Raw genomic sequence first — 22,360 nt, 5'->3', positions numbered from 1 at the left:
TAAAAGGAAAACTTCACATAGTACATTGGCTTCTTATATAGTAACACTTTGGACACATGTGTAAATACTCTTTGAGAAGCTAACATGTTGAAAGAAGAGGAGCCCCTGGAATATCATCCTCTGTAATCTAGCAGTGGCTTGCCTAATCAGTTTCATTTCTTACCATGCTTCCACTAGATATACCCTATGCTCTTGCATACCAAAGTTCTACCTTATTCTCAAGTACTTTCATGCCTCTTTTATGTTTCCCTAGTCTGGGCCAGATGCCTTTCTGCCTTGTTGCATTCTGTGTATACTTCTGTCATAATACTGTGGTATAGCAATATACCACAATTCTCTAGTCATCAATAGTCTTTTCTGCACTCTTTGGAGGCAGACTCTTTCTTCCATTGTTAATATAGTGGTGGCACATAGTTCTTCAATGAGATGTTGAAGAATAAGTATAGGTTGACTAATGTCATAGATGCTGGGCTGGAAATGCTAAGAACTGTATCTTTTTGGCTTTGCTGTTTTATATGGTAATTGCATGGTCTGTGTACTTAAACATGAAGCATGGCTATATAATGCTGGAGAAATATGGACTGTCCCATTTGGAAACAGTATGAACTATTGATCTTTTTAGAAAAGGCCATTAATATTCTCTATCACTGGCCTATCACTTTCTACTTAACAATTGAATAATTGTCTTTTCCTGTTAGCATTTGTATTATTTTGATTTTTTTTCCTCTTTAGAAGTTGTAGAATTTCAAGAGATCTCCAAATATTAGAATGTAAAAACATAATTAAAGAGTAATTAATTTTTCTGTTCTTTTAGATAAACATAAACAGCATAACCAGGAAAATGATTGCAGAAGAGCCAGTGATGTATCGGGAACTGTATATGATCTAACCAACAGGTAAAACAAAATTGATTTTCATATTGATTTTTTTTCCCCTTTACTAATTTTAGTCCCATCTTTAGCCAGTTTCCAAGCTTCTCTACTGTGGGATAGCCCATAATTTTCTTCTTAATCAGACAGTATTTTTCCACTGCAAATCTTCATTTTCAGGAAAGATTCAACATTTCTGATACATGGGCATATTTTTTCTTTTCTATATCAAAATGCTGGGATTCATGAGAATCGTCTAATTTTTGAAGAAAAAACATGTGGAAATTATCTAATGCAAGTTTGGGAGTTTTTGTCTTTTTGTGTCTGTGAACTTCTTTGAAACCACTTGTAGCTACTGACTAAATCCAAGAGTTTAGGGACCTTTGAGATTATCCACTTGTTAATTCACAGTCTGTGTTCCGCAGTGCCTTTGGTTCTGTGGATTGAATCTAATTCAGCCTCTTGGCAGTCAAGCCTTTCCCACTTCAACCTGAGCAGCTTGCTCTCTTATCTCTTATATGTTGGGGTTTTTACACCCCATTTTATAAAAAGAGTTCCATTCTTTTTTTTTAAAAAAGAAATGCTTCTAATTCATTCAAATTCCATAATTTAACATATGAGAAATTAAACCTACTTGATTTGTTGTAACTTCCTTCAGGACTATTCTTATTTTTTTTATTGCCTGTTTTCTCTGTTATCCCTTTTTGGCCCTTAAAACTGATGCCAGATTATATAAGCAAAAATCTTTGAACTAAATATATGTAATTTACTTGGAGAATATATTTGTTTTTTTATTGAAGTTAAGCATTATTAAATAGCAATCAATTACAGATATACTAAACATATTTCTTTATTATTTTATATTTTTGTGATTACCCTTTGCCTTAAATAGGTGCCTTTCAGTCCAAATTCCCCATGTAAATGAGACACAGATATGTAAACAACAATTCTTAGGGAAATTCTAAATTTTAAATGAATGGAGGCCCTCTTTATTATGTATTCTCTTAATAAGTTAAAACTCCTGCAACAAGGGTCAAACTTACACGGTATTCCCCATTATCGGCAGCTTCAGTTACCTGTGGTCACTCATGTTCTGAAAATATTAAATGGAAAATTCCAGAGATTAATAATTCAAAGTTTTAAATTATGCATCATTTTGAGTAGCGGGATGAAATCTTGGGCCATCCTTCTTTGTCCTGCCTGGGACATGTATTGTCCCTTCATTCAGCATATCCACGCTGTATATGCTGCCCAGCCATTAATAGCTGTCCTGGTTAGCAGATCAGCTGTCGCAGTATTGCAATTCTTGTGTTCAAATAATCCTTATTTTACTTAATAATGGTCCCAAAGTGCAAGAGTAGTGATCCTGGCAGTTCGGATATGCTGAAGCTGTAAAGTGCTTCCTGTAAGTGAAAAGGTATGTGTATAATATACCTGTATATAAAACATAGTATATATAGGTTCAGGTCTATCTGTAGTTTCAGGCACCCACTGGGGGTCTTGGAGTGTATCCCCTGGGGATAAGGTGGGGACACAGCTGTATTTGACATTGAGTTATGGGTAGTTTCCTCTGCAATAATTTTCTGGTTCACAGGAAGTCAGGACTACTTGCGGAAGAATTATATTTTTATTCTTAGATCTGGGTGTGATATTGATTTTCTGAGTACATAAAGAAACAATGAAATCTTCCATGAAGACCTGATATTGAAGAAATAGGAAAGTTGTTGGGCTTGTGCATTTTACCCCCTTATCACAGTTGTTCTGAAAGCATGCTGGTGGGAATAGTTGGTGCTCCCTAATCTTAATTAAGTTTTTGGTTTGTCTTCCCACGAGAGAACAAATTAAATATTTTGATTAAAGTCTCTTGCTGGACTAAAGAGTGATGGAGTTAGTAGATTAGTTCATAAATCAGATTTTATTTATGAACTCCATTGAACCTCAAGATCCTTTCTTGAAGTTGAATTTTGTACTAAGATGTACTATCAGAATTCTATAGGAGCCAGACACAGCCTCTAAGAATTTAATTCTAATGAATTCTCTTAATATGGGGAACAAATTGCATTAAATATATTTTGATTTCCACATTTGTCTTCTTCCAAGCTCCTAGGTCTTGTAATTATCTTTAGATATTTTAATTATAGGTTGGTTTTTTGATGGGAGGGAGGGGAAGGCTTTTGGTGACGAGGGATAAATGCTTAATGGGATATGAAAGAATATTACTGCTTGATAGCAGAAGACAGCTGTTACTGGGATAAATAAACTTGCTCAGAATTCTTTACTGTAAATGGTATTTTGTAATAAAATATTTCATTAGTAATGTGTAATGAGAGTAGACTGTACTTAAAGAAAATAATACCTTTTTTGCATGTAGTTCAGCTATTATACTAAATATTTGTATTGGCATCATCTTATATCAGTATCAATGCAGTTAACTGGGAAATTCATATGTGGATATGATCAATACAACTGTTCATGTAAAAGCATGGGAGGAGTGTAGTTTTTAGAGTGTGTTATTAGTACTTTGGCATGGAGTTGTCATTTACAGGTACTAAAATATAAGTAGTGTTCTCCATAAATCTCATGGCTGGTTTTGGTCAGAGTGAGCTGATGGAGGCTTCACTGTACTTAAAACTAGAATTCAGTGATTGATGGTGCCTGTGCTTATGTACACTGTGGACACTAACTTTCTTTGCAATGGTTTCTGGAAGGGAGGGTTCCATATTTCTAGTAGTGGTGATGCAGTTCTTTTTAGACCTTTAACCTCTACAGTTTCTCCTTTATGGCATTTCAAAGATCTTGCATGCCTGTCAACTAAACATCCCTAGTCTTAGAAATTGAATTCCAATATTATATCTTTTTCTTTTTATAATTCTGTTTATTATTTCTGTTCATTGTAGATATATTGTAAAAACAACAGCAAATAAAAATGAAAAATTATTAGCTAACAATTCTAACAAATCACTTGACAGGGTTTTTCCTCAAGTTCTTTTTTTAGGCTTTATTTTTTTCTTTATTTTTTTAAGTGCCCTGACCAGGATCAAACCTTCAACCTTGGTGTATTGGGATGATGCTCTAAGCAACTGAGCTACCCAACCAGGGTCTTTTTAGACTTTCTTTACAATCATAAATTTAGTTCTAATCAAAGCATGGATATAGTTTTATATTCTAAAATACAAAATTTTCTAAACATTGACATAGCATAAATGCAATTTTTAAAAGTATGTATGTATGTTTACTTAACATTATATTACCAAATTTCACTTATAATGGCTTTGTTACATTTTATTTTTAGACTTAGGTTTTTCTCAAAATTTTTGCTACTATAAAAAGCATGTTGCCCTGGCTGGTGTGGCTTAATTGGTCGAGCACTGCCACACACAAAGAGGTTGGCCACCAGTTCGATTTCCAGTCAGGGCACACATGCCCTGGTTGTGGGCTCCATCCCCGATAGGGGGCTTGCAGCGGGCAGCTGATCGATGTTTCTCTCTCACATTGATGCTTCTCTGTTTCTCTCCCCCTCCCTTCCTCTCTCTCTAAAAATCAATAAAAACAAAAAAATAATAAAAGGCATGTGATCTTTTTTTCTTTTGGAAGTGCTCTTTCCTAGGAAAAATTCCCATGATGGGATCAGTACTCTTTCTTTTGACCTGTTACGTGCTAGGATTTCATGGGTCTCAGTTTTGGCATGGCCAGTAGAGAGTAAGTGCTGAGCCTGGGCTGCTTTAAAGTTGCCTTAGATTGAGATGTTAAGAGTGCTAATTTCATGTTGTCAATTGAGAAATGAGAGAATATATAGAATATATTTCCATTTTTCTCTTATGAGCCTCTGCAAGAATGATTCAAATAGAAAAGTTTGATGGCAGCCGTAGAACCTCATCCTCAAGTGACGCTGACTGATAATTAGTTAATCCGTCAATCAGTTACAACTATGTATTACACTACCAAGTATCAGGTACTGTGTTAGCCCCTGGGAGCAGCCTTTGGAAAGACATAGTCTTTGTCTTCAAGGAGCTCACCATCTCGTGATGGCATCTTAGTGGCCTTGGTGCATAGATTGCTGGCCCTGCTTCACAAGGCTTTTGATTATTTTAATGTTTAGTTTTTGGAAAAATTAAAATAAAATTGCAGTAGATAGTTAACTTTTGCCTTTGATATGTAGATTATATCCTGCTGAGGTGAAGCTGAAGTTCGAGCAATTTCAGTGATTTTGAATTGTTTGGAAGGTAGATGATAATTCCAAAAAGGGCATATTTGAAAAAATTTGAAGGAGCATATTTGCTATTTTATAAAATATTTGTAAAGCTGTTAATTTTATACTTCTGGCTATGAACAGAAAGTAAAGCACTGACATGGTTGATGTTGAAAAGTGGTCTCTGGTAATCCTACCTTTCATATAAACTAGAATAAAAAAGCTTTTGGCCACAAGAAGACCCAGTCCATGACTGAATTAGAAAGTTCTTTCAAGATGAAGATAAACAATTAAAATTATCATTGCTTTGAAGGCTTCAGAAATTTAATAACTTATTTTATAATTATAATGAAAAGATGCATAAGGTTTTGATGTTTATTCAAAGGGACAAGGGAATCTAAGAAATTAAGGAATACTATGTGTAGAATGCAGCAAGCAAATTGAATAACCTATGACTATTGTAAGTGTAATGTATTTGCTATAGAGGAAAATGCAGCATAAGAGATACTGATTTTAGTCATGAAATATCAAAAGAATCTTAAAAGAAAGTCTGCTACAATGAAATTCTGTGATCTGAAGACTGAGGATGTTGTAATAATGCAATTCTAATTAATTGAATTTGTTCTTATCCTTTACTCAAGTTTTTGAGTGTTCATCAAGTCTTTTAACCCTTGTAAAAAATGCTGACAACTTAAAATATGTAGCAGGTAAGGCAAATGCTTATAATTTGGGAGGCCGATACACAAATTGGGCTGCAGTCCTGCTCTAATTGTCACCATACCTCCCTAGAATAAACTGCCTTTTGATGACCGGGACGAATTGAGAGAAATCGTAACGGACAGATACGGGGCAGACAGTTTTTAAAGAATATTCAGATACATAAAGTGAATTGGATTTTTTCCTACTCATAACTTGGATTTTTCCCTTTTAGCCCTGCTTTTTCTGGGTTGCAGCCAGTTGCATCATCAGATGGAAGCAATGTTACAATATTTGAAAAGGTACATTTTAAAACAATTTTTAATTCTGGTCATACTTAGGGTAAAATATTTATTTTTGTTGATACCCCAATTAAATTAAATTAAAATTTTATTTTCACATTTCCTAGTATTTGCACATTATGTACCATTTTGATTTACATAGTCCCTGTTGCTTCTAAATGGGAATATTGGAATTATTTAATTGTGCCAGTGAACATATAAATTCACAATAATGTTAATAAACTTATGTAGGTTCATGATAACTCAAGAACCTCTATGAAAATCAGGCATGATTATTAAGGTTTTAACATTATATATCTGTCTTCTTCAGGACATGAAGATGAGAACATCTAGAGAAAAAACTGAAACAATTTCTAAGAAAACACCAGAGTGTGAAGGGGAAGACTTTCCATCATCATATATTGCAAAGAATACAGAGAGTAGTGCATTTGGAGGGCCTCTGCCAGTTAAAAAAATTGATCCATTCCAAAAAGAGAAAGATCATCTGGCAGAAGAGGTTAGAAAAAGATTGTGAAAAGTGTACTGAACTATCTATTATTTTCTCTATAGTATTGTGATTGAAATTGAAATACAGTTAATTATTGATTTACTGGGGAAAATTTGAGAGAGGAAGTCACAGATAATAAAAGTCATGGATAAAGCAAAATTGGTTCTCCCCAAAAGTAGAAATAGATTTCATATAAACTTATTTAGTTAAGATTACCTCCATGGTTTAGAACTCATGTTCCATCCTATAAATATCCAAAAGTATAAATAATACATGTATGATATTTTTGGACTTAACCATTATATCTCAGTTGTTGGGTAAATATACCCAATGGCTATGCTCTATTAAAATATTCCATGAATGTTATTTGTTACTTAGCTGAGCTTCTTTTTTTTGAATATTAGAACAAAGACTAATATATTATCAGTGATTAAAGGTTTTTGTCCTGCTTTCTAAATATTTCAAAAATAATTAAGTGTATCATTGTTCATGATCTAGGTTTTCATAACTTAATGTTGTTCTTTTTATTTTTTTTATTTTTATATATTTTTTAATATATCTTTATTGATTTCAGAGAGCAGAAAGGAGAGGGAGAGAGAGAGCGATAGAAACATCAATGATGAGAGAGTCATTGATCGAGCCCGCAACCCGGGCATGTGCCCTGACTGGGAATCGAATCCCGATCGCCTGGATCCTAGGTCGATGCTCAACCGCTGAGCCACGCCCGGCCGGGCTGTTCTTCTTTTTAAAAAGAAAAAATATTATATGATTTCAGAGAGAGGAAGGGAGCACGAGAGAGAGAGATAGAAACATCATTGATGAGAGAGTCATTGATCAGTTGCCTCCTGCTTGCCCCCCTACTGGGGATGGAGCATGCAACCCAGGCATGTGCCCTGACTGGGAATGAACCATGACCTCCTGGTTCATAGGTCGACACTCAACCACTGGACCACACCGGCCGGGCTCTAAATATTGTTAAATTTCTAAAGTTATATTATTTTCTTTGTTAGTTGATTACAGTACAGAAAAGATGGTCAGTCTTTTTTTCTTTCCTGATATGAAAGGCACATATTCTGGTTAAAAGTATTTATAGTAGCAGTGGAATGGGATGGGATGGAAGAGGAGAGTCCTAAAAATCTCATAAAGCTCTGAAAATGAAATGAATCTTATTTAATAGTGTTTGTGACAAGGAATATTTAGTGTTCGAATCCTAAAAAGCCCTCTGTTTTTACAGGGGAGGGTAAGTGCAGATCAATTTGATTATGGGTGTTAGAAATTTGTTTTTTAGGAATTTCAAGGGGCAGATATTTTAATTGGCATATTTTTTCTGGATTTATTCACATTTAATTAACATAGAGTGCTATTTTCATATTGTATACATTGTTTTCTCTATTTTATAATGCATCTATGCCTTGTTCACTAATTTATATTTGATAAGGAGGTTTCTGGCAAAGAAATATGTTGTCAGAATGTATTGCTTATTAATAGAAGTGTTACTGTGCAAATGGTTTATAATTAAGAATCCGCTTGCTTTAAAACTAGTCATGTTAGCAGATACAGACTTGTTAAGTTCACTGGTGTTACAGATAGTTTTAGGTCACTGTGTAGTCAGAACTACCTCTAATCTTCTATTCTCTCCTTTATTATAGCATATCCATTTAAGATAAGGGAGGAAACAGTTTTGTGTTTGATTTTACATTATAGCAGCAATTTTCAACTGGTGTGCCACAAAAATTTTAAAACATGCTATACCTGACTATTTAGTCAGGGACACTGACCTCTCTTCCCTTAGGTTGTCAAATAAAAAAATGACAACAGTCAATACAACAATAGCCATCTGGTGCGAATGAATCAAAGTTATATCTATTTTTTTTTGTCATATCGGCATAAAATATATTTCTTGGTGTGCCGCAGAATTTTAGTAATTGGTTTGTGTGCCATGAAATGAAAAAGGTTGAAAATCGCTGTCTTATAAGGATTGTGCCTAGATAGTCTCTAGGGAGTATCTGGGAGCTACACTGTTGAGCTTTTGTGCCATCTGCAGTGGGAGGGCTGCTGACTGTGAAGTGCTTTCTGTTATCATCAGGGCTTTTGTTGCATTCTGCCGATGGGCTTAATTTTGGGGCAATTTTTGCTTTACTTTTCCTTTTCTGTTTTAGGTTGTGAGGACAGTATTATCTGATTCACCACAGCCCTCTACGGGAAAAGAAGTAAAATTAGAGGAACTGATTGACTCTCTAGTTTCTAACCCGTTCTTAACAAGGAACCAAATTCCCCGAACTCCAGAAAACTTGAGTAAGTTAATAATGCTTTCTTTCACTTATTTTCTTTTTTAGACATTACTATTGTTAGAACATGGTCTGACAAATCTTCTGGAACCTCACTTTAAAACTCTTTTACTTTAAGGTTAGTGGCAATGGGTCTTTGTTTTGATGTAAGGGACTTTTATTGAACCATAACATGTGGGCACTCTCACTTATATGGCAGTCCTCTTCTGTACCATTATTTTTCCCTGACACTGTACAATTTTGTTTTTGTTTTACTTGGCTTTTTCCTGGAAAATATTTTAGTTAATCACTTAAAAAAACCCTCTGCCTTCACTTCTGATCTATGATCAACATTAATAGAGTATAGAGGCTGTTATCTTCCAGTCAACAACCAGTAGCATCAGCCAAAAACTGTGTTCAGAGATCTTTTCTACCCCTCCTAAGCTACCAGAATGCCCAATACATTTTTCTTATAACCTATAATTTGAGTAGGTAAAGTTCTGATATTGTCCTGATATAGGCACATCATCCTGGTTGAGTGATTATGATTTCCCTTTTGCTGCTAGAAATGATATATTCAAATTTAAATTGATTCAGTTCACATTGAACCTAGCCACAGCGTAACACACTGTCCTGTGTTTTTGTAAATAAAGTTGTATTGAACACAACCTTGCTTGTTTATCGACATGTTGTTTATGGATGGTTTCATGCTACAATGGCAGAGTTGAATAGTTGCCATAGACCAGATGGCCTGCAAAACCTAAAATATTACTATCTGGTCCTTGACAGGAAAAGTTGGCTGAACCCTGGCCAGATATTTTTATTTTTAAATATATCTTTATTGATTTTAGAGAGAGGAAAGGAGAGGGATAGAGAGAGAGAAACATTAATGATGAGTCATTGATTGGCTGCCTCCTGCATGCTCCCGACTGTGGATCGAGCCCGCAACCGGGGCATGTGCCCTGTCTGGGAATCGAACCCCGATCCACCTGGATCCTAGGTCGACGCTCAGTCGCTGAGCCACGCCCGGCTGGGCCAGATATCTTTTTGATACATGCAATTTGTATGTGCTATGTGAAACTATATGCACATTTCCGGAAGAGCTTTTGTTATTTGTGTGTGATCAGTTGGAGATGGAGTTCTTTGATCTTGTTGGGCTTTGGTTTATTGTGGAGCTTTGTCATCCAACCAACATATCTGTGGAACATATACTCAGTAGTTTTATTTTGAGCACTAGAAATGAAATGTTTACTTGTATGCTGTGTTTGGGAACATTGGTAAATTGTGTTTTTTCCACCCCCCCCCTTTATTTAATTAGTCAGTGATATTAGGAGCTCATGGAGAAAAGCTGTTGAAATGGAAGATAACAGAAGTACAGAATCAATTCACATGGATACTGAACATACAGAAGGTTTTAAGGATATTGATTTTGGCATATTACATGAAACTCTTCCAGAAGAAGTTGGTCATTTAAGTCTTAATAGCTCCAGTAGTACAGAGGCCAATTTTAAACTGGAACCAAATAGTCCTATGCACAGTAGCATTTTTCCAGAAGATGTTGTGGGGACAAAACAGACTACTCCAAAATCAGACTCCCGTTTACAGTCTATTTATAGTAGATATGAGGCTCTGAAAAAATCTCTTATCAAGAAAAATGAAGAAACTTACCTCTCTAATTCTGAAACACCTGAAAGACACAAACCCGAATTGAGCCCTGCTCCTCAAAACATGCAAATAGATGATATATTTAACCTTCTGGACACTCAGGATTTGCACACTGACTGTACAAAACCATCTTTACACACGTCCCTTGGCGAAAGAAAACAGTCTCTTTCACCACTGATTAAGTTTTCTCCAGTGGAACAAAGATTGAGGACCACAACGCCATGTAGTCTTGGAGAACTTCTACCTGATTTAAAAGGTAAGATTAAATAGACCTGTGCACTTAACCTGCTGAAGTTTTCTCTCAACTTCTCATAAAAATAATATACAATGAATGCTACATGATCTTTGTTAATATGACAAAATGTGCTCCTCATTCTTTTGGCTAGGATGAGAAGAGTGAACCCATCACTTTCAGAATCTCTAGTGGTGTGTATACAGTTTACAATTAGTATGGGACAGGGTTTGAAAATGAAACAAAAAATCTGTAACCTATTTCTTTTGTAATACAATCTAATAAAAGGAAATTTAGTCAAAATCTTAGCTAGTGGAAGATGGTTCTAAAAAAGTTGAGAAACACTGTTAAATATAATATCTGTGATTTGCTTTGAAATAAATTTGGTGCAGGTGGGGTAATAAAACAAGTAAGGTCAGTGTATTAGTTTCCTAGGGCTGCAAAAGCAGTACCACAAACTGAGTGGCTTAAAACAGAAATTGTCTCTGCAGACAATAAGTTCTGGAGGCTGCAAAACAGCATCAAGGTGTTGGCAAGAACCATGTTCCCTCTGAAGCTACCAGAGGAAGAAGATCCTTGCCTCTTCTAGCTTCTGGTAGCCCCAGGCGTTCTTTGGCTTGTGGCAGCATAACTATAATCTCTCTGCCTCCCTCTTCATATGGCAGTTTCCCCTTGTGTGTCTGTGTACTTTCTTATAAGGACACCAGTCGTGTAGATTAAAGGCCCACCCTACTCCAGAGTGACCTCACCTTAACTGACCATATCTGCAATAACCCTGTTCTAATAAGGCCACATTCTGAGGTCCTGGGGTTAAAACTTCGACATATCTGTTTGGGGAACACAGTTTAACCCATTAATAGTTATACATTGGGTTAATCATAATTCTCTTCACTTTTATTATATGTTTCACATTTTTCATCTTAAAGAGTTAAAAAAACCTGCCCTTAAAGCATGTTAGAATAGATATAGATCTGGTGATAATTCATTATAATCTTACACTGGTTTCCCCATGATAATTAAACACTGGTATGTTGAAAAGTATTCTAAGAGGGATATATTGATATTCTCTGGAGAATATCTGGAGAATACCTCAGTGAGAATAATGGTAATTTTATTGTAGTTAAATTATCTGTACGTGAACTTTTTACTTAAGCAGAGTGATATTTGCTACTACGTGGAATCTGTCCTACTTTATTTTTTTGGTAATGTTTGCTTATCCTTTTCTCTTTTTAAAAATCAATTTTGCAGAAGCAGAAATCTTGAATAAGAGCCTTGATGCAAAAGAATCCTTGTCTGACTTGAAGAGATAATTTACCTGTGATGCACACTTCAGTTGAAGCAAGTTGATTTAAAAACAGACATATAGCGCTGGCTGGTGTTGCTCAGTTGGTTGAGTATCCTCCCATGCACCGAGGTTACCAGTTCGATCCCCAGTAGGGGGTATGCAGGAGGCAGCAAATCAGTTTCTCACATTGGTGTTTTTCTCTCTCTCCCTCTCCCTTCCTCTCTCTCAAATCAATAAAAACACAAAAAAACAAACAAAAATGCCCCAGACTTATAGGGGTGGGTAGAGGTGGAGAAGGGTATCAGGGCATAAATGGTAACTGGGGAAAAAAAGCTAAAAAAATTAAAAACCTGACTTATAATTTAAATATACACTGGAACTCTTTTTCAAGGTCTAAAAAGTCTTAAATAATTCCCTTTAGCTTCTTCTAATGTTTTTAGGTAAGAGAAGTATGGATATGGGGTTGAAATGTGAAGTATCTGGAAAGTAAACATCAAGTTATGTGAAGCCATTTTGATTTCTTAAATCTTGTAAGCATTAAGAAAATGGCAAAATAGTTGTTAAATTTATAAGGTTAATTAACATAAGGATGAGTAGTTTTTGGTATACATTTGTTATGTGGTTGTGGTTAACATAATAGCCATTGAATACACTTATCTTTCATTTTAGGGAAATACATAACTTTTATTGTTTCTTAATGGAACATTCTGGTACTAACCAAAAAAAACCACGAGAAAATAGTGCCTTGAGATGTGTAGTCAAAAGGACCAAATTTAAGTTTGGAAAGCTCTAAACAGGCTTCATGATTGGTTATTCAAGTAGGTTGATCCTGAAAATGATGTTTCATGGAATAAAGTGCATGTGATAAGTAAAGACTGGAGCAGAGACTTAATAAAAAGGAAAAAGATGGAAGAAGATGACTAGACACTTTTAAGGAACACTATCAAACTATAAATCCATTCAATGGGTTGTGCAGCGGATTTATATTTAGTCTAATTTAGACTGAGAATTTAATCCTAGTTTTATACTTTAACAGAAGAATGTAAATTAAAAAATTTATGTGTTTATTGTTTTTTGGGGGGGGCACTGCTTTGTGGGAAAAGAGCTAATTTTGATTGTATTACTTTCTTCCTCAAAACCATCAGTTACCCACAGCCTACAGAATAGCCGCAAAATAACTTGAGAAAACTGAATTTGGGGTTAAATAACTTGTTTAGTGTCACACAGCTAAGCTGGTGAAGCTGGGATTTCACCCTATTTTCCTTCCTGAATAAACCACAAGTAACTAAAAGGCCAGGACAATGGGATATGGCTCAGGAGTGGAGTCAGATGTGACGCCTCTTGTACAGAATCCTGCCTCACTCAGTCATGGACTCTGGCCAAGAAAAGGGCTTGTCTCTAGAATCCAGGTGAATACATGCCATGGCCCTCTATGAACTAGGAGGAATGAGCACACACTTGAAGGTGATAGCACCAACAGTACCCCTCTATCTTGCCCCAACTCTTAACCATCAAAACTACGCCAAGAAACTGGCAGAGAGGAGGAAAGGGAAGGGGAGAGTTCTGGAAGTAGAGGGGCTTAATAGTTTTCTTTCACTCATTTTGGGCTATTTCTAAATTGTTTGCTTAATCCCAGTTTGAAGGCCAGTCTGAGAAAAGAGAAAAAAGGCACATATTTGCAGTGGAAAAAATAAAGGAAAAAATTCTCTTAAGGTGCTATGTTCCTTTATTAACACAACAAATAAGGGACTCTGCAGGTATACTGGGGAACTAAGTTCTCTAGTCTGTCTTAAGAAAACTCAGTATCTGTAAATCTAAAATTAATGTCATTCCTAGACACAATACATACAGTTTCATTTAATTCTTATAACTTAAGATAGTGATTGTTATACCTATTTCACAGATGACCTGAAACTAGGGAGCTTAAATGACTTGTCTAAGATAGACTCAAGGAATCATCTGGGATAGATACATCTTAAAAAATATAGATTCTATAGGTACAAAATGGGGGTTTGGAATCTGCATTTTAAATACGCTTCCTCGGTAATTATCATACTAAAAAGCTTAAGAACTAGCCCTGGCTGGGTAGGTCAGTTAGAGCATTGTTCCAATATGCTAAGGTTGAGGGTTTGATCCCCAGTCAGAGCACATTCAAGAATCAACCAATGAATGCATAAATAAGTGAAACAAATTAGTTTCTCTACAGAAGAAAAGAACCACTGCTAGGAGTACCTTATCTCTGGGGTACCTCAGTGCATATATACTACTTAGAGATTGTTAACTTGTCTCATAAGGAAGCTCAAGTTCAGTTAACTATCGGAGGGCCTTAATTATTGAGAATCAAAAGATCAAAATTTTTCTAGGCATTATGGATTTACAAAAACCACATCCTTGAGTCATACCTGTGATAGGCTGAGAGCTTTTGGCAGTTTCCTGTCCTTTGCATGCCAGTAGTGTACAAAAATATCTCAAATTTACAACTTTCTCCTAAACCATTTTATGACTGTCTTTAGTCGTCCCTATCCACTATTGCCTGCATAGCTGTCTTTTGACTTTAAGGGCCTGCTCTGATCATGCCACTTCTTTGTTTAAAATACCATTCTATTGCTAATTCCAGAATAGAGTTCAAATAAAGCATATTAAGTCCCCTATGTAAATTCCTCTCTTCCCCCTTCCACTATGATCTTCATTTTTTTACTGAAATGCTTTGGTGAGCATGGGTCTTTAGAAATCTTAATTCACAATTCTGAAGCCGGAATACTTTCCCTTTGTCTCCCACCTTGTCATGATAGCTGTCCCTTAGGGCTCAGAACAAATGTCAATTCCACCTTGAAGTCTTAATGTCCCCATTCCATGTCCATGGGCCTAACCTTCTCTGAAATCTATGGTTTATCTTAATTTTGTTCCCTTGGTGTTTTTCATTTATTGCTTTTATATTTTCTCATGGTTGTTATATGTTCTCTCCAGATACACCCATTATATACTTACAGACATATGTATATATGCCCATATAAATGTGTGTGTGTATACACATAGACTCCAAGGCAAATATTGAAGAATTGGAATTGTCATCTTTGCCTCTTCTGTGATGGAATTAATGGTAAAGGTGGCTACTTTATTGCTGCAAATGTACCTTTTCTCATTACGTTCATAGATTACACAGACTGTATCTTGTTTTAGTCACTATTCATAAAATAAAGTGCAAACTGGCTTGTCAACTTGAAACTTCAGATAATGTGCAAATGTCCTAGTTATTTTAAATGTTTAAAGAGGACAAGCATGTAATGTTACTTAACATGAAAAACGTTATCAAGTGGAATAAATACTTGAGGTTAAAGAAAAACGTTTCGGGTTAATTTAACAAAACAAAAATACAAATATTTTGAAACCATTCTTTATCATGTGTTTCTTAACCATGATTTTTTTTTTTTTTTTTGAGAGGGAGGGAGAGAGAGAAACATCGATTTGTTCCACTTATTTATGCATTCATTGGTTGATTCCCCCTGACTGGGGATCAAACCCACAACCTTGGCATATCAGGATGACACTAACCAACTGAGCTAGCTGGCCAGGGCAAAGTGAATTTTATCTAAAGGAAAAGTAGGAATTCTTGAGACCTGTATAAAAGGAAACCCTATTTTTTCCCTACTCTGAGTATACTAAAATTAAAAAAAATGTTTAAGGACACTCCTCAATGTAAGGAAAGTATCTGCTAACGTGAAGTTCCCTTTCACATTATGTTGCAGATGCATAAAGTTGCTCTTTCGCCTCAGGCACTGTGAATGTCAAGCCTACATCCTAAATTTAAAATATTTGTGAGTCCTCTATGGGACTATTTGTAAATATGTTCTTCATACTCTAGTCTCGAATAAGCATTCAATATTATACCACTTAGCTCTGAAATTTCCTTTATCAAAAAGAACCATGCCTTTCAAATCATAAAATCACATTTATCAGTAACTTGATCAGAAATTTGAGAGATTCAGTGATTGATAAAAGCATTTTGTTACTGCCATTTTAATTACTAGTCACTAAATGTATTTTAAAAAGTACATCTATACCTCCAGAGTTTTTTCATCTGGAGTCTTTATACTAACTTATTGTCAAAGGCTCCAAGTAGATGAATTTAATTACTTACATCTGGTTAGCTTCTTGCTCTTCACAGATAGGACCTTGTCATCCATGGCTGCTGCTATAAAAGGGTTTAAAAAATGTTAACTTTATAAAGCCTTGGAAATTCTAAAGTCCTACTGCTTATATTTAATCTATATATAGAGCTTATGTCTCATTTGTAAAATAAGAGGTGAGAGGTTTTTTGGCTCCAAAATATGTAGATTGCATTTAAAGCAATCCTAAAGGCAGCTGGAAAGGGACACTGTGTCTTCTGATTTCACTTTACCACATTGCCAATCCAAATTAGGAAGCTTATCCTTCCCTCAAAGTAGTTAATCTAAGAGTCTGATTCAATATTAATCCAATTTCCAGACAAATACAGATGGAAAAATGATCTTGCCCAAAGCGAGTGAAACACTGAGAAATCACTGAACTTCCTGGGCTTCAGTTTCCCCCATCTGTAAAATTAGGGGAATTATGTAAAATAATGTACACTTAAAAAAGCTAGGATTTTTATGATTAACACTTTCATCAGTGGAATAAGTGGTAGGATGTAATAGGAAAGGGGGAGGATCTGTAATCATATTGCCTATGTTCAGCTGAATTAGGCGATACCTGTTTTCTCATCTATTAAAACAGAGATAAAAGTAATTTATCTCATGTGAGGATTAATAAGAAAATGCACATCAAATATTTAGGAATACCTGGCATTTAGTAAGGGCTCAAATATTTAGCTAGGCTCCATGTCAAGTAATTCTGGAGTGTGTGTGCAGTGGGGGGAGAAAGAATGGCTCAGTAGGTGGTATTGCTGACATACAGTACTATGTGCCAGGCACCATTCTAAATGCTTTTCATGTTTTAATTGAATCCTTTTCAACCATCCTATTTTGTAGTGCTATTCTTACCTATATTTTATACATGAGTGGAAAAAAAAACGCCCAAAAAATCCACAGCAAAATTAAGTACCTGGCCCAGTTTACAGAGCTAGTAAGTGAAGAGACTACAAAACTCAGCTCAGGTGGTCTAGCTCCAGGGCCAATATTCAACCATTGTTACAGCTGCTATGAAACATCCTTAAGGTGATGGGGGCTAAGATCACAAAATCAAATTTACCAGTAAAGCAAAACATGACATGTAAGTCTAAAGATTCTTCAGACATATCATCCACCTTCAAATTATTTCAAATAAGACCGTATTTTAAATTGCTAACAGCAAATGTTTATTCATGATTGAAGCCAAGAAGAATTTATAAATGCATTTTAATACCTTGCTGATAAAATAGTAACATTCCATCTTTGCAATCTTGTAAGGAATACAGGAAGATATTGTAAAGGCTTTGATGTGTACATCTATATTAACCAGGTAATCAGAACACACACACACACACACACACCACCTACTTTAGTGTTACACCATACCAACTTTTCAGAAAGGCCATCTTGAAGCTCTACTGGATAGCTGAGTAAATAGCGTCCAAAGTTTAAAGAATGGGGAGTAGGGAAGAAAGAGACGGAAGTAGTAAGCAGCACACATTTCAAAGCCCACTTTTAAGCACACGACGTTATGAATACTAAAAGGATGCGGGGGGTGGGTAGGTGGGGAAGGCAATTCAGCGTTTTCAGAAAGAGCTTTTGGCAATATTCAACGCATGAGGAGGCTGTGCTTGGGCCCATCCACTCTCTCCAGCTTCTCAAAGTGTTTCCTGGCATTGCGAATGTTGATCAGGGTAGCCGCAGACGGGATCGACGGATCCGACATCACCACCATCACGTACGTGTTTGAAGTGAAGATGTCGATGAAAGCGGCGAAGTTAGAATTCCTAACTTCCATGCTCTGGAAAGACGCGGCCAATTTACTGCAGCTTAGCTTGAACTGCTTAATGATGTTGCTGATCTTCTCAAACCGGTGGACGTCGCGCTGCTCTTTGCATTGGTAATGGGAAATGACCAAGAACGTAGCTCTCTCGAACAGCAGAACTTCATCGGCCTCGATAATTTGGGCAAAATTCCTTAGGTTCATCTCCAGCTGCTGGACGTTGGGAATGAGCTGGTAGACAATACTGGACCAGGCTTTGTAGAGCGTTTCATCCCAGATGGATGTTCGAAAACAAGCGCACTCCAGGGGGCGAGACAAACGCCTCAGGTCTTCCTCCCGCTCTTTAAAAATCAGGTCACGCTGGTCCTCCTGAACCAGATCCATTTTGTGCACCAGGCAGAAGATTTTGGCATCAGGCGAGTTCTGGAGGATGGCCTCCAGACACGACTGGTAATAATGCATGTCCTTTTCCAGTTCGCGGCTCTCCACGTCAAACACGTAAATCAGCACCTCGACGTTACGGAAGATGTTGTCTCGCTGGCTGGTGAAGTAATTTTCCATGAAAGTGTCCTGACCGCCACAGTCCCACAGGTTCAGGACCAGGTTGCCCAGAAAGCGGACGTGGGAATGCTCCACATCGATGGTGGCACCCAGGCGCCGGGTGTCGCGAGCAATATAATTTGCAAAGATAATCGACCTCATGCTGGTCTTTCCCGACCCGCTCTTCCCCATCAACAGCACCTTTTTCTTCATGGCTGTATTTGGCATCACCCGCCGGAGCCGCCGCGGACTGGGCCTCAGGGCGCGGCCTCACTGCAGCGCGGAGGGAGGGAGCGGCCGGGCGCGGCGGGCGCTCCGCAGGCTGGGCCGCGCGGCAGCGCAGTCGGGGAAGCCGAAAGCGTGAGCTCGGGCTGGCGAGGCCGCGGCGGGGCGAGCGCTGCCTCGGAGGAGAGCGCCGGGGGACTAACGGCTGCAACAGCTCGGGAGAACCGCTCGCCTTCCGGTGAGGTGAGCCGCCGCGCCTCCGCTGCCACCCACTTCCGGCGGCGATCTCGCGAGAACTCCCGCGCTCGGCCGTCACAGCCTAACGAGCTTCACTAAACCGCTCTTTCAATGAAACCGCGCGGGGGCCGCCCGAACGAGAACATAGAAGGGGAACCCAGGGTTCTGGCGTTCTGTTCTGTTCCAGTTGGGGTTAGGGCTGCAAAGGTGGGTGGGTGTGTGCTCGCCGGGGAGAATGCTGCCATCTCGCGGCCAAAGGCCCCCTCACACACGACGACTGGCCTGAAGGGCGCGGGGTGCTTGGGCGGGGCGCGGGCCGGGCGGGAGGCAGGTGAGCGGCGGAGGGGTAACTCCCCAGCCGGGTAGGCCCCCCAGCCCCCTGGTTTACTGAGTACGAGGGCCGGGCCGATCACAACTCTGCAGGTGGGGGAGGTGAGACCTGGAGACGTTAAGCGATGGCGCAGAGCCGCCGCGCTCCGTGGCAGTAAGTCCCCGCCGGGCTGTGTCCTGGCGCCAGGTTCGTGCTTTTCCCACTCGGAAGCTCCTTTACCTGCTTTGCGGATAATCTCAGACTTCAGAGTTTGTAACCAGCATTCCAAAGCTCGAGGAAACTGTAACCTGGAGCCTGTGCGTTAGCTCAGTCCTCACAATGACCCCGTGAATAAATAACCCGATTTTCAAGGGAGCCAATCGAGGCTCAGAGGAGGTTAAGCAACATCGCCAAGCTACACGTCTATTCAGTGATGAAACGCCATTTTATGTAAAAAATGTAATGTTTTTAAGGTGTACAACATGATGATTGGATAATACAGAGTGAAATGATCACAGTCAAGCTAATGAACGTATCTCATATAATTACTTTTTTTTTCTGTGTGGTGAGAGCATCTGAAACCCAGTCTTAGAAAATTTCCGGCATTCGATACAGTATTAACTACTCCTCCTGCTGCAGGTTAGATCTCTCCTCTCTCCTACATAACCGCAACTTCATACCTTTGACCACTATCTCCCCATCCCCCCACCTGCTGACCCTGGTTACCGGTTCTACTCTCTGGGCTATGAATTTGATTTCTTTTTAAAAAGATCCTGTGCATAAGTGAGATCACACAAGCTTTTTTTTTCTTCCTTCCTGTGTCTGGTTTATTTCACCGAGCATAATGTCCTCCAGTTTCATCCATATTGTTGCAAATGGCAGGATGTCTTTTTTTAAAGGCTGAATAATATTACATTCACTCATACAGACCATCTTTTCTCTTTTAATGTAAAAACATTTATGATTTTCTGTTTAAAAGTTAAAACACCTTCAGTCTAAGTCACCAAGAATATTCTCTAACATCATAGGCTGCAAGTAGATATTGACATAGATTTTAGTGAAAATGTATCAATAGCAGAATTCCTGCTCTCCCATGGATAAGTTGAATATTTTCAATGTCTAGCATTTGATTTATTTACATTCTTCTGGTGTTTGTATTGGATCATAGTGATTATTTTACCCCCGTTTTATTGAGATGTAATTGACATATAACATTACATTAGTTTTAGGTGTACAACATCATGATGTGATATATGGCCCAATAAGTATCACAATAAGTTTGGTGAGCAACCCTGACCTCACCTATTTACAGTTTTTTTCTTATGATGAGAACTTTTAAGGTTGACTCTTAGCAAGTTTCAAATATACAATGCAGTGTTGTTAACTATAGTCATCGTGTGATACCTTACCTACTTAGAACTTATTTCCTCAGCCTAATGCCTTCAAGGTTCATCCCTGTTCTTGCAAATGGCAGTATTTCCTTACTTTTTAAAAAAATATATCTTTATTGATTCCAGAGAGAGGAAGGGAGAGAGAGAGAGAGAAACATCAATGATGAGAGTCGTCATTGATCGGCTGCCTCCTGCACACCCCTGACTGGGGATCAAGCCCGCAACCTGGCCATGTGCCCTAACCGGGAATCGAACCAAGATCTCCTGGATCCTAGGTCAATGCTCAACCACTGAGCCGGAAAGTACCCATAGCAAAAGCAGCAAAGGGAAAAGGCAAATGGGGTGAAGTCTGGAGGAAACCAGGCACAGGTTTCCAAAGGTTCTTTCCCAAGGAAGTCACACAGGACATGCCAAATTCTTCCAGCAATGAGTTGTGACAACACTTGTGAAATATCTACAAGGACATCTCTTTAGGGACTCACAGCCCAGGGTTTTTATTGGGGGCTGGTCATATAGGCACCAGTTACCTATCATGTGCCAAAATTCCAGCTTCCTAGGAGGCAAGTAGGTGGTCAGTATAAATCGTATTGCTTGAGCAGCTTAGGCACAGTGAGCCATTATCATCAGAGAATGGTGGAGACTCCCAAAATTCAAGTTCTTAGCCATGGGCAATCCTTGCAAGCAGGACTTTCCAAGGATAGCAGTTTCAGGCTTGCTATTTAATGCTTTTCTGCACAAGCATCTTTTCATGTGCTTATTAGCATTCACATATTTTCTTTGGTGAAATCTCTTGCTCTTTTTTAATTGAGTAGTAGTATTATGAGTTTTAAGAGTTCTTTGTATATTCTGGATACAAATTCTTTATCAGATAAGTGATTTGCAAGCATTTCTCCTAGTCTGTACTTATCTTTTCATTTTTTTAACAGGGTCTCTTGAAGAGTAAATTATTATTTTTTTATGAAGTCTGATACGTCAACTTTTTTAGTTTTATGGATTATGATTTTGGTGTATATTTAAGATATCTAACTGAAGGTCACAAAGATTTAGTTATTTGCTTTGTTCTAAGAGTTTCATAGTTTTAGGTTTTACATTTAAGTGTGTGATGCATTTTTGAGTTAATTTTTATATTAGGTGATATCAGGGTATAAGTTTTCTTTTTTCCTGCAGATGAATGTCCAATCATCTCAGCATCATTTGTTGAAAAGACCATCCTTTGTTTATTGAATGACCTTGTCACTTTTTTTTGGGAAATCAATCGACCATAATGATAAGAGTTTCATCATGAACTCTCTATTCCGTTCCTTGATCTGTATGTCTTTCCTTAGTCAATATCACATTGTCTTAATTACCTTAGCTATAATTTTGATAATGTGTAGAAATTGGTTGGTTTAAGTCCTCTGTTGTTCTTTTTCAGAAGTATCTGGCAATTCTAGGCCCTTTGCCTTCCTGTATAAAATTTTAGGATCAGCATGCCAATTTCTATAAAAAAGCTTGCTGGGATTTTGATAGGTATTTCTTGCATTGAATCTATAAATCAATTTGGGGAGAATTGCCTTCTTAAAAATATTGAATTTAAAAAAAAATTATCTTTATTGTTGAAAGTATTACAGGTGTCCCCCTTTTTTCCCCTATTGCCCCCCCCCGCCTTTCCCTCAGGCCTTCACCACACTATTGTCTGTGTCCATGTTTTGATCTATGCACATGATACATTGCACAATTCATTTAGATCTTAATTTA

The 22,360-nt window shown here is 37.6% G+C and overlaps 2 protein-coding genes across 2 annotated transcripts in view; one reads left to right on the top strand and one right to left on the bottom strand.

The window, feature by feature from the left end:
- The window catches only part of HAUS6 (HAUS augmin like complex subunit 6), a 37,771-nt gene extending 24,889 nt beyond the window's left edge, over positions 1-12,882 (top strand). Inside the window, exons 12-17 of the mRNA XM_081151418.1 lie at positions 815-896; positions 5,990-6,056; positions 6,367-6,552; positions 8,703-8,838; positions 10,129-10,731; positions 11,956-12,882. Of these exons, the coding sequence (XP_081007544.1) occupies positions 815-896; positions 5,990-6,056; positions 6,367-6,552; positions 8,703-8,838; positions 10,129-10,731; positions 11,956-12,017 (1,136 nt within the window). The 3' untranslated portion in view covers positions 12,018-12,882. The remainder of the gene's footprint in view (positions 1-814; positions 897-5,989; positions 6,057-6,366; positions 6,553-8,702; positions 8,839-10,128; positions 10,732-11,955) is intronic.
- A 4,418-nt stretch (positions 12,883-17,300) lies between these two features.
- On the bottom strand, positions 17,301-18,950 carry RRAGA (Ras related GTP binding A). The gene has a single exon (XM_081151419.1). The coding sequence runs from the start codon at positions 18,686-18,688 to the stop codon at positions 17,747-17,749; it is 942 nt and encodes a 313-aa protein (XP_081007545.1). The 5' UTR covers positions 18,689-18,950; the 3' UTR covers positions 17,301-17,746.
- Positions 18,951-22,360: the final 3,410 nt, after the last annotated feature.

The sequence above is a fragment of the Miniopterus schreibersii genome (assembly GCF_964146895.1).
Source record: "Miniopterus schreibersii genome assembly, chromosome: 11".
NCBI classification, from domain to species: domain Eukaryota; kingdom Metazoa; phylum Chordata; class Mammalia; order Chiroptera; family Miniopteridae; genus Miniopterus; species Miniopterus schreibersii.
Note: the sequence above shows the minus strand (reverse complement) of the source record. Positions and strands in the feature narration are given on the sequence as shown.